Here is a 12,753-nt window from a genome sequence, read left to right on the forward strand (position 1 = left end):
TTGACTTCCATTGTATGGACATGAAACCTCCGAGACATTTCTCAAAATCTCTTCTTTTGTGTTCCACAGAATTAAGAGTCGTGTACATGTTTTGAATGACACGAGGGTCAATAAATGATGACAGAATGTAAAGGTATCATAATTTAAGTGCAAATCATTATCATGACATGTTGATGTGAATCATGGGTGAAAAACAATATATAATATAATCTTTGATAAACATGTGATTCTTTCTAGTGCAAAACTTTGCACAACTAATAAATAACGTCTTTAAAACGTCTGATCAATTTGATTTCGTTAAACATCACGATTAAATCATTTTCACATTAGAACCACCAGTGGTGACAGTGGATCCATGGAACCAGACGTTCCGCTCCGGTCAGGAAGTTGGGATCAGATGCTCAGCTAAGGGCTACCCCGCACCCATGGTGGTGTGGACACACAATGACATGTTCATCATGGGCTCCAGCAGGTAACTAACACACCCGTCTTTAATTAAGATGGCCGGCTGTTACTGTCCTCTGGATCTTAGCCTGTTATGCTCTTTTGTTATCCAGACACAGAATGACCCTTGATGGCACACTGGTCATTAGGAACATGGAACCGAAGGATGCAGGGACGTATGGCTGTTTGGCTAGTAACATTGCTGGAACCGACACCCAAACTTCCATACTCACCTACATAGGTGAGGACAAAATGCTTTACACACGAAAAATGCAATTAGCATAAGCTAAGATGTTTTTACTATTAAACTGTTAATACCAACAAATGACAAAGGAAATTACCGTATATAAGTGAGACATTCGACATTCAGTCCCACCCTGCAGGTCCAAGCTGGTCTTTAATTATACTCTCTGTGATCTTCAACCTTTTGTAGAGTCTCCACAGGTGACGGTCCCTCATGCTGAGATGCTGATTGGTCTGGGACAGACGGTTGTTTTGGAGTGCAGGGTCACCGGAGTTCCACACCCTGACGTCATTTGGTACAAAGGTCGGCAGACCTCCTTTCCAAAGAATGTTGTTGAAACTGATTTCAGTTGGATCGAGACCTTATGTATGTTTGATCTTCAGATGACGTGCAGCTGAGGTCATCTGCGTTTTTGAGCGTGGACCCTCAACGTGGCACTCTGAGCATTCAGAAGGCTCAGGACAAGCATGCAGGAGATTACACATGTGTGGCAGTCAACACAGCTGGATCTGCACAGGGCTACATCACGCTGGACGTGGGCTGTAAGGATATATTGCACACCCGCATCTAAAATCACACCAACCATGAAACTATATTTCATTTTTATTCATAATTTTTTTTACATTTGTGACAAACAGCACAGGTCATTTTGTCACTTGCAGCATCATATATGTGAGATGTTAATTTTGGACCCTGATCCTGACATCTACTAAATAAATCTCTTTCTGTGAAATGTGTTCCCCAGCTGCTCCTCAGTTCACACGAAAGCCATCTGACCTGTCTGCTGATATCGGCACAAACGTCACCTTACCGTGTCACGCCCAGGGTCACCCAGAACCTCAGCTGTCCTGGAGACGAGAGGACAATGTCGCACTCTTCTCTAAGCACCGCGGCCACAGTACTATCACTCAAAAAAGTGGCCACCTTTTCATCACTAGTATGTATCTCCCATTTACTTTACCCTTTCTCTGTTTAGGCCTGTTATATTTTTTTGTCGCAAAATAAAAAAATGGATTTTCTGACATTCAGATTCAAATTATGCATAAGGGAGTTTATTGTATATAGGGCCATGGTTTTATTTAAACGTTTGTTTTAAAAAAAAATTCAATTATGATCAGTTCATTTTTTTAAAGGACGTCAAAAATTAGCATTTGACTTCACATCAATACTTTAGGTATGATAAACTGTTTGCAAATATTTCATGCTTCTGAATTGCTCTCATTTATAACAAGGTATATACATTATCTGCATTTTAAAGATGATTAAGGTTCATGTTCTTTTTGTCATGTTTATTTTAGACCTTTGGGTGGAAGACGAGGCTATCTACGTGTGTGAAGCTCAAAACCAGTTTGGCAAAATCCAGTCCAAAGCCAAAGTCACTGTTACTGGACTGGGTAAGTGATCACAGAGATTCTCCTCTTGCTACTGGTTCATATGTTTCACATTCATTCCGGTGCATTTGCCAGCAGAATACTTGAAGGAAGGAGGTGGTTTGGGATAATAATTGTTTTACGCTTTCTTTATCTTAGTCACATGTAAATTTTCTTGGCCTTAGGGCCAAAAGTTTGAGAGGTGCTCAGTAGTTCATTTTGATGTTGGAGAGCACATGAATGTATTACTCTCTGGTATACATGTGTTTCTGGTTAGGAGCGATAATACCAGAAAAATACCAAAAAAGTTCAATTCCTGTGTGGACATACTGTATGTCAAGTCATACTGAGCATTAAAACATCCTCAATGCATTGCAGTTTGTATACCTTTGTAATTTGATTGCATTCTTATGAGGCCATTTTGATACATTGTAGATGTTAAAATGGTGTGTGCATGCATGTGTGTGAGTGAGCCGTTAGAACGTAAAATATGATACCTCTTTCTATAAAACAAATAGTGTAGGCTTATAGTAGGCAGACCATAGTACTTTGAGTTTTGCTCAGATAGCAATCTGATCTAAAATATTCTGTGTGATTTGTAAGTGTCAAATGTTTGTATAAACACATGTGTGAGTGACTTTGTGTGTTTGTGTTTCTGTAAAACCAACATAACACTTGAGTTGAAGCTAAAGGTTGCTAATGCACTGTTGCAGTGTGCCTCAGATGTCCCATAATTCTCTCTTGCTGAGCTCTTATACCCCAGTGACATATTTAATGTGTATTTCAAAGTATCCATAGAAACGTTACAAGCAAAACTCCAAAGGTGTGGCCAGACCACTGACTTGACACTGTCAGTATTTCCTTTCGACGCCTAACAGTCCTGTCTACTGATTCAATCATGTTGAAAACAATCAATCTCACTGCAGTTTTAAAACTTTCTGAAGATAAAGGTTCACAGTAATAGAGGTTTTTGTGTAAATGTCGGTGTGGTATGTGTGACGGGTGGACACCACCTTGAAACTACCGCTGGGAATCTGCAGCGTTCCCACGCCAGCGTTCAGAGCAATTATGTGATTTGTTTGACTTACGCAGCTCTCGTGTAAAAGCACTCATCTAAAAGCAGTATTTCAGAATGATGTGTATATATAGAGATATCAAATTTCTGTGTGTATTCTCATCTCAAGTCTTTCTATGTGTTTGTTTGTGCAGTGTCTCCTATGATAGCTCTGAGTCCAGCAGTGGTCAGTGTGATAGAAGACCAGCAGGTTACTCTGCCTTGTGTGTTACTGGCTGGAAATCCTCTTCCTGAGAGACACTGGCTACATGACAATGGCTTGGTAAGTCACACGCATACAGTGTAGCAACAAATAATAATTCAATTAGCATGACTGACGCTGCATTAGTTCCTGATAAATGTTCTGTCTGCCTCTGAAATACGACGAAGTACTGATATTAAATGCTGATGTCATTTTATGTTGTCTTAGATAATCTCATTGTTTAAATGTGAATGTGATTTACATGTGTGCAATGGCATGGCAGGTTGAATCAAGCCCCTATGTGACTGTGAGGCTTGATGGCAGTCTACATATAGAACGGGTCAATCAGCAGGATGGGGGTCAGTACACCTGTCTGGCCGAAAACGTAGTGGGGTCTAGCAACCGCACCACCATAGTTAACGTGTACGGTAAGGCTTTAAAGAAAAACATACACGCACACTGAAATATAAATGACATGTTTATAGAGCAAATGATAATTCAGTGACCACTACCTCCCTTTAGTCGACTTAAGTAGATTTAGGGACCACAAACTAATCACGTAGTGTAAATATTGCTATTCTAGCATATTAAATTAGATTTGTTTATTGAACACATGGCTTGTATTACACATACTTTTTAACTAGCTAATATTTAGCATGTGTGCTTGATTTGTAATGCGGGAGAATGATGGGCTCCCCTGGAGTCTGGTTCCTCACAAGGAGTTTTCCCTACATTACCTAAACATCTTATAGAGTTTTTTCCTTTGCACAGTTGCTTTTTGACTGTTGCTCGCTCACTGGGGGGATGTAAACATTAAGGCACAATTTTCTCATAAGCTGCTTTGGAACTAGTTCTATACAAATAAAAGTGACCAGATCTTCATTACTAAACTTATATGTAGAAACCAGGGACTGCTCAGACATATCCCAGTGCTCTACTGTACTCTGCCGCTTCCCATGACTGTGTACAATAAGCTTTTATTTCTCTCTTCCACGTCATTCATTTATTACATTTGTGAGGATTAAAAGCAGAATTGGCAGTCTGTGCAGTGCACCGCAGAGAAGTTCTCATTAAAATGTGGGTTGTGTTAGGGAACTTAAATTCATAGTTAGGGCAAACTCTCTAGTTAATTCAGGATGCAGTTTATGACCTGTATAGGTCTTACATTTTGTACAAAGAAAGGGATCTCTGTTTTTTTTTTGCCATACATCCACCTGTTAAAATGTTAAATTTAGCATTTTTTACCAAAATAGATCTATGATATAAGGCAGAAATGCTGCTATGGATCGGGGTAGTCATGTTCCCAAAAAGACATACACACACAAAAACACTATAAAATGTATGTTAAATGTATGTTTTTCACTCTAGTGATGCCCACTATTCAACATGGCCCTCAAATCTTCAGTACCATTGAAGGGACACCTATTTCTCTGCCATGTCGTGCACATGGAGTCCCAAAACCAGATGTCACCTGGTCTAAGGTAAAGGTCTCTCCATTTCGCTTTTCTTTTACTTACTGTACATATATATTTACACATTATCCCAGCATGCTGTGAGAATGAGATTCAAGCAGAGCTCTCTTTTTTGTGTTACCATGTCAGAAATCTCATTACTCACTTTTTTGTCTGAATCTCAAAACTTTTCCTCTATTGTCACATATAAATTAGACTTGGAAGCCTATATTTTTTAATGTGGTGTCTAACTTTAGTTTCCCACTGCATGTACGTTGAATGTATGTTCTCATCATTTGTGTCGGTGTGTGTGGGCTTGTTTCTGGACCCATAAAATGCGCTGAAGTTGAATTGAACGGATGAAGAAGTCGAGAGTAATGTGAGGCTGTTAAGTTGCAAAGCAGATTTCTGATCTCATTAAAACATCACATTCACGCTTTGCTTTAACTGGATCTCAGTTTTTTCACAGCTCTGGGAGACTGTTCACCTTTGGACTGCTTTTATTTTGTGGTGATTTTATATGTAGCAAATTCATTGATTTATAAGTTTTACAGTAGCTGGAAGCTTGACTGTCCTTTTGTCTGTTTCTGATACTGTCTTTCCAGTCTTTTATTGCACCCGTTTTATTGCTGTTAAATGACTGATGGTGTGTTTTTTTAGAGAGGGGAGATGTTGGATCTAAGTGGCAGTGCCTTTTCTTTGGATGAGGATGGCAGTCTTCACATTTTCTCTCCCAGCGGTGAGGAGTCTGCCGAGTTTGTGTGCACGGCCACCAATGCTGCAGGATACAGCTCCAGAAAGGTCCAGCTCACTGTCTACGGTTAGCTTGATTCCTCTATTTATGGATCTGTCTTTTCTGGTTTTGTGAAACATGTATTGTGTTGTCTTCAGCATTGCACTGATTGTCCAAAAATGTGAGACAATGTACGTTGTACTATACTGCACTAGACATTTGTGTGAATGTTTGCAGTGAGGCCCAGACCGAGCAGTGGTGGTGGAGCAGGGATAAAGAGTAATTTAGATGAGCTGTTGGAGATGTCTGTTACAGTGGGTGATGATGTCACACTACCATGTGAGGTGAAGAGTGTTCCTCCTCCCATCATTACCTGGGCCAAAGACAAGCAGCTCATCTCCCCCTTCTCTCCCAGGTATCTCACTGATGTGTTTCTCCACTCCATGTCTCACACATATTTTGCAGAGGATACATAATATTCACAATTCAAGTTATAAGGGATAAATACATAGATTCTTAATTTGTAGAACGATCCCAAATGTACATACTAAACATATTTACATTCTTTATAAATATTAAAAGAACATGCACGTGAAAACATGTTTTAAATGCATCTATTTGATAAATTACAAATTATTTTGAAATCATGTGGACATTGATAATAAGCTATATACATGACCCATCTAAATACTGTATGTCTATATTTGACTATATGAAACATAGTTTCTATTATTTAATTCAGATGGTCGCACACCTTTTCTATTTATTTTTAGTCACGTAAAGTTAAAGGCGCAGTTTTTGATTAACCGCTTTAATATTGTACTCGTCCAGATACTTGAGAGAGAGAGCGAGAGCGCGTTGGAGCTGAAACTGGAGAGCGAGCGAGAGCTCGTTTTACTCTTTTAGTCAATGATGAATAATCTTTCAGTTAATCCGCGGTTCACATGCGTTCCGAACCGCGATACCGCAGCGGAGAGGAAGAGGAAACGCGCTTAGCAGAGTTGTTTGTCCGTTTAGGGCTGCTGTACAAAACATGGAGGCGAATTCAATGTATGAAGGGCCGCTCTGTATGTAGATATAAATAGCTTATTCTAAGGTATTAGAAACATAACGGTTCATTATGTAAGGTCTTTATACACCTCTGAAGAAATAGTTTTGTATATTATATTGCATTTCTGTCAATAGATAATCCTAAAAACGCTGTATTGTTCCTTTAAAGAAATAAATATCAAATCAGTGTGCTATGGTTTACTAATGCATGATATTTACTGTATAGCCTAAAGGAATAAGACTGCGGTGAGAATAAAATTACACAGTAATTAAACTCTCAGCTCACTGCAAAAGTAAAGTTAGGTGTATTTTAAAAGCCTCTCTAAGTGAGGAACACCTGTGTGATTTGAACAGTGCAAATGAAAATAAAATTTCCCTTCTCTCTCACAGACATGTTCAGCTGTCATCGGGCTCCATGACGATCACAGAGACGCGTGTGACAGACAGTGGCATCTACGTCTGTGTGGCCACTAACATAGCAGGAAACTTCACTCAGACTGTCAAACTCAGTGTTCTGGGTAAGAGAAACAACAACTATTAAATTAAAGTTAGGAACCTTAAAGTTATTGGTTCAGTTTATTTAGAATGCACATATTTACACATATACTGTAATACAGATGTATTTACACATATATGCACATATAACTGGATGGCTTGAAAACACTTATCCAAATTTGGCTTGATCCAGTATGGCTTGAAAACACTTATCCAGGCTTTCCAATAGCTTAGTGGTTAGAGCATGGCGCTAGCAACGCCAACGTAATGGGTTCGATCCCAAGGATTACACATACTCAGAAACAAATGTATAGTATAATGTAATGTAAGTCACGTTGGTTAAATGCGTCTGCCAAATGCGTAAATGTAAATGTAAAACATCAGGCAAATGCGTAAATGTACTTGTTTATACACATTTATTTACTTGCAGGATTATCAAAGCAGCTCAGTATACTTTCATCTCATGCCATCATTTCAATGAGCTCATAAACCCTGTAATTTTTAAAAAGAGCAATATACCAGGTCATAGTTTCTGAAGTATTGTGTCATTGAAAGGGATCACAATGGAACATTGATCCAAGGGTTACAATAGGCTTCAGTCACTTCAGTACATGTCTTGTTAGACATCCTGAGTTAGTTTCAAGTTCTCTACTCTTACCCACATCTATAAAATAAATATTTCGACTGCGAACCACATGTAAAACAAAGCTGCAGGAGGATCATTAAAAGACTTGATTTGATAGTCAATTTCACATCAAACGCAACAATCAGCTGGGTAAATACATCCATGTGTGTACTTTTCACACATGCTAATGTGCTGATCCCGGTTCAGAGCACACGTCAGAGCACTTGTCACTAGTTGTTTTGTTGCCAGATTTGTTAGTTTTAAGAACGGTGTGTCTTAGCTTTCGTTCAGTGTAAATGGCCAACAGAACAATGGCATTTTTACAAACTCAATCCCATCCACATGAATGACTTGAAATGGATTTAAAATCTGACTTTTGCAAGGTCATACACAAACATATTCTGTACCTTTGTATGAATTCTGGATTGAGTGTGAACAAAGTCATACGTTTATTCACCCTTGTGTCGTTCAAAACCTCTATGACTCTTTCTTCTGTGGAACAAATATTTTTAGAAATTTCGCCGTACAATGGAAGTCAATGGGGGTCAGTGTTGTTTGTTTGCCAACGTTCTTCGAAATATCTTTGGTGTTCTGCAAAAGAAAGAAAGTCATACAGGTTTGGAATGATGTAAGGGTGAGTAAAGGGTGAGTAAATTATAAAAGAGTGTTGATTTTTGGGTGAACTATTCCTTTAAGAGGCCATGTGATCTTTAGATTAATCTACTCTATGAAAAACATTGAAGGAGATACTGTATCAGCTTGTCTCAGCCACACAAAGCATGATAAAAGAGTCTCATAGACATAAGCTGCTCTAAGAGCAAACTCAGACACATCTGTAAAAGAAATTGGAACGGGCTATTTATAATGACTACAATTAGTCTTTTTAATCTTGGATTATAGTGTTTCTGTGAGCAAGTAAGTAGATAAATGAAAGGTAGAGGGGAGTTCATGGTTTGATTTATCACAGCTACCAAGTGTCTCATTAGGAAGATTAAAATCCCAAAAGAAGTGAGAAAATGATCATCCAGAGGCACATAAGGACAGGTTAATTGTAATGCTTTATGAGCAACAAATTCTTTCAGATGCGATGTTACAAAAGAATGTGTTATTATCGGGTTGGACTTCCCCAGATTTTTAGTCTCAAAATTTTACTCAATTTTTACAATATCTTCACAGGTTTATTTTGATTTATCCTTATTTGCAAAATATGCCGTTTTCCCCCCTTAGTTCCTCCCAGCATCCGAGCAGGTCCTCGAACCATAAAGGTGCAGGTTGGCCATCCCATAGAACTGCCCTGTATTGCACATGGAGTCCCAGAACCCTCCATTTCCTGGCTGAAGGATGGCGCCGCCCTGCTGGATGGGTCTGACTACAGAATCTCAGATGGATCTCTGATTCTGAGCCAGGTGGGGCTTATCGATGAAGGAACCTATACCTGCGTGGCCTCCAACATCGCTGGACAAGATGAAACCAATATTCAGCTCCAGGTGCAAGGTCAGACAGGGTTTGACGTTTAGAATATTGTAATTACAGCAATTCAGCTCAAAATGGACTAGAAATCACATCTAGGTATGTGGAGCTTGATTAAATGATCCTGAATCATTCATTGTCATCTCTTCACAGTCCCGCCTGTGGTGGAGGTATTAGAGCCCCCTTTCAACAGCCCCTTACAGGAGAGAGTGGCCAACCAGCAGATCGCCTTCCCCTGCCCTGCCAAAGGTGAATCTGAACATGTATCTTCATAGATCACTTCATTCCATCTTGAAAGTGTAAAAGCGATTACACGCTGACAATGCAAGTGCATGTTTCTCAACTTTCCCTCATCTGCCACAGGAACACCCGAGCCAGTAATAAAGTGGCTTCGGAACGGTCAGGATTTGACAGGAAATGAGCCAGGTGTTTCTATTTTGGAGGATGGCACGCTCCTCATCCTGGCCTCCGTCTCACCTCTGGATAATGGCGAGTACACCTGCATGGCTGTCAATGATGCTGGGACAACTGAGAAGAAATACCAGCTTAAGGTCAACGGTTAGTTCAACATTTAGAACGTGTCTAAGTCATTTTGGTTTATTATTGATTACATTTCATGATCTTTCTCATCTTTGTCCTCCGTCATCTTCGTCTAGTCCCACCTGATATTCGAGACAGCGGACTGCTGTCCAATGTCTCTGTAGCAATGAATCAACCGACCAACCTGGTGTGTGATGTCACAGGCACACCTGTACCTGTCATCACCTGGTACAAAGATGGAGTTGTGGTTAGCGCTTTTTATTATGTCATTCTATATTATATCATTCTACATATATATTATATGTCATTCATATTATGTCAGTGAACGCGTTTCAATCCAGTTAAATCACTTCCATTCCAGCATTATTTCTGCAATATTCTGTTTAGAAATGCATCACTTTATAGAGGTTAACATTAGTTTTACTGCTAGCTATTTCATTTTTGTGTATAGACTGGTTAATGTAAGCATAATGAGAAAAGTGTTTTTCCTATATTACTCAATGAGGCCAATCAAAAATAAGTTTCCTACAATCACTGGGTTTAGGCTCCAAGAACAGGTCATAAAAACGCCCATAAATCTGCTTTTATGAGATTCCATTTTAGAATGAATTGTGCATCATAAAGGGAGCCATTAGGAAATCACTAATCACACTGCACAAGCAACAGATTTTACACTGCTGATACAAATGTCAGAACACTTGAATAGCAGATTTCAACGTCCTGAATATTTTCTGCCCAGATGATTTGCAGTTTCAAAATTAGGGTATAGGTAGGGGGGAAAATATCGAATCAGCCTCATAAGTGTTGCTTGTACCATTTTACCAGGTAACTTCCAACAGCAATGTGCAGATTCTGCAAAAGGGAAAAACTCTGAAATTTTTGAAAGCAGCTGTTTCAGATGCTGGCCGCTACACCTGCAAGGCCATCAACATTGCCGGAAGCACAGAGAGAGACTTAAACTTGGATGTTTTGGGTAAACAACAAAAAATTAGCTTTTATGTTTCCATTCTTCTATTTTGACATCACCTAAGCCACACAGGCTGTTGGTTATGTGAACCATAAATATAGTAATAAGTAAATAAGTAGTGAATGCTGTTTTATGTTGACTCAAATGTCTTTGAGATCATTCTGTAATAACATCCATATGTTGTGCCATTATATGTCTTTACATCCAGATATTTAATTTCCTCTGTTTAGTTCCTCCTACAATCATCGGGACTGTTGGGTCACGTGACATTTCTGGCATACTCAATCAGGAGATCGTTCTGGAATGCAGGGTCAAAGGTGATCCCTTTCCCACAATTCAGTGGTACAAGGACAGGAAGTAAGTTACTCCACAAAGATCTCTGGTCCAGAAAAATTGATTATCAAATGCTGAGACAGCAATAAAATGAGCATTAGCTGTATATCTGTAGGTGTATCTCACTCTGTGTTTTAGGCCAGTGTTTTTGGTTGACCCCAATATTGAAGTTTCAAACAGAGGACAGCAGTTGAAGATTAAAAGTGCTCGTTTAGGTGACCAGGCCCGATACCAATGCAGCGCCACCAACTCGGCAGGAAAGCAGTCTAAAGAATTTAACCTCAGTATCTTTGGTATGTTCAAAACGCTTGACTTAGTTACAACTAATGCAAACGGAAGGTTCTGTCATGAATTTCACAGAATTTCCCCATCAATTCCCGCTTAGTGCCACCCAGTATTAAGGGAGGAAACGTGTCTTCTGAGCTGACGGTTCTGCTGGGTAACACTTTGACTTTGGAGTGTGAAGTACGAGGCGTGCCCCTCCCCGCCATCACTTGGTACAAGAACGGTAAGACCATTTTGTCCAGCCGACAGGCGCAGTATGTGGAGCGTGGACAGTTCCTGAAGATCTCCAGAGCTCAGGTGTCTGATGCTGGACAGTACACCTGTAAGGTCACCAGTGTCGCTGGCACGGCTGAGAAACTTTATGAACTGGATGTCTACGGTGAGGACACGCTAAGTGCTTTATTATTTTTTTTATGTAATACAAGTAATAATAATGATAATGGTTTATTATTTTTATGAAAAGAATAGATATTTTGTGTCATTTTCCCCTTTCTCTAATGCTTGCTCACTTTCGCTATTTTCTGCTGTCCATCATTCAGTTCCCCCCTCCATCACTGGAAATTCTGATGGTTCCACAGACGTGAAGGTTGTGCTCAGTAAATCTCTGATGTTGACGTGTGAGGCTGAAGGTCACCCTCCTCCCTCACTGACCTGGCTGAAGGATGGTTCTCCAGTGACGGCTAAAGACAACCTGCGGGTTCTAGAGCAGGGGCGCAAAATCGAGATCATCAGCGCTCTTCCGTCTGATGCTGGTCGATATGCATGCGTGGCAACCAGCGTTGCTGGAGAGAAAGAGATCAAATATGACGTCAGTGTATTAGGTATACTAACACGTTTACTTTAGTAGAGTTGTTTCTCTCGTTATCAAGACATTGGCCAACACCACAGGGCTTCATTACAAAGAAATACACCAAACATTTTGCAATCTGCTAAAAGTTGACAATCCTGTGAAGTCACCCGAGCAGACAGATGAAAACTCTTCACTCTGTCATTCCAAATATCTTCAGGCATCTCATTCTTTAAAATCCGCAGAAATCAGGAACTTGGTGTCTCGTTTATGTCTGCATGAGCCAGACAGATCTTGTCTCGACCTGCACGTTGATCTTCTGAACATCTGGACACTATTATGGTCCTAATACATGTGCCCGACAGACCACTGCAAGCCGTCGATTTAGATTTATGTCATATCATTGGAACATCATTGCCGGAAATACAAAACACAGTGTGCTTTATGAGCCAATAAACTGCTTAACAACAAATGAAGGAAATGTATAAAAGAGACAGCAAGACCAAAAGAGTCTATGGTAGGGACAACATTCGATGATGTAAAGGAAACTTGTGGCGTTCATTACCAGTCTGTGCGTTTTCATTGTTTGGGTCCGTGAAAGGAATTGTCATGCTTTATTTTAAAGACACGGTTGATTCGTGCATTGTTTGGTTTATGAGATCGATTACAGAGAGGGTGTAATGAAGCATTAAGGTACGAGAGG

At 39.8% G+C, this 12,753-nt stretch overlaps 1 protein-coding gene across 3 annotated transcripts in view; it reads left to right on the forward strand.

Annotated features, from left to right (window-relative positions):
* hmcn1 (hemicentin 1) overlaps nucleotides 1–12,753 on the forward strand; it is a 73,219-nt gene that overhangs the window by 30,428 nt on the left and 30,038 nt on the right. For all 3 annotated transcript variants that reach the window (XM_057352943.1, XM_057352945.1, XM_057352944.1), the window contains exons 12-32: nucleotides 331–472; nucleotides 558–685; nucleotides 878–991; nucleotides 1,072–1,230; nucleotides 1,434–1,625; nucleotides 1,987–2,082; nucleotides 3,268–3,395; nucleotides 3,598–3,742; nucleotides 4,683–4,795; nucleotides 5,426–5,585; nucleotides 5,736–5,913; nucleotides 6,939–7,066; nucleotides 8,896–9,162; nucleotides 9,292–9,387; nucleotides 9,502–9,696; nucleotides 9,795–9,925; nucleotides 10,504–10,651; nucleotides 10,876–11,002; nucleotides 11,117–11,271; nucleotides 11,364–11,642; nucleotides 11,803–12,084. In XM_057352943.1, coding sequence (XP_057208926.1) covers nucleotides 331–472; nucleotides 558–685; nucleotides 878–991; nucleotides 1,072–1,230; nucleotides 1,434–1,625; nucleotides 1,987–2,082; nucleotides 3,268–3,395; nucleotides 3,598–3,742; nucleotides 4,683–4,795; nucleotides 5,426–5,585; nucleotides 5,736–5,913; nucleotides 6,939–7,066; nucleotides 8,896–9,162; nucleotides 9,292–9,387; nucleotides 9,502–9,696; nucleotides 9,795–9,925; nucleotides 10,504–10,651; nucleotides 10,876–11,002; nucleotides 11,117–11,271; nucleotides 11,364–11,642; nucleotides 11,803–12,084 — 3,363 coding nt within the window. The remainder of the gene's footprint in view (nucleotides 1–330; nucleotides 473–557; nucleotides 686–877; nucleotides 992–1,071; nucleotides 1,231–1,433; nucleotides 1,626–1,986; nucleotides 2,083–3,267; nucleotides 3,396–3,597; nucleotides 3,743–4,682; nucleotides 4,796–5,425; nucleotides 5,586–5,735; nucleotides 5,914–6,938; nucleotides 7,067–8,895; nucleotides 9,163–9,291; nucleotides 9,388–9,501; nucleotides 9,697–9,794; nucleotides 9,926–10,503; nucleotides 10,652–10,875; nucleotides 11,003–11,116; nucleotides 11,272–11,363; nucleotides 11,643–11,802; nucleotides 12,085–12,753) is intronic.

The sequence above is a fragment of the Triplophysa rosa genome, linkage group LG15 (assembly GCF_024868665.1).
Source record: "Triplophysa rosa linkage group LG15, Trosa_1v2, whole genome shotgun sequence".
NCBI lineage: Eukaryota > Metazoa > Chordata > Actinopteri > Cypriniformes > Nemacheilidae > Triplophysa > Triplophysa rosa.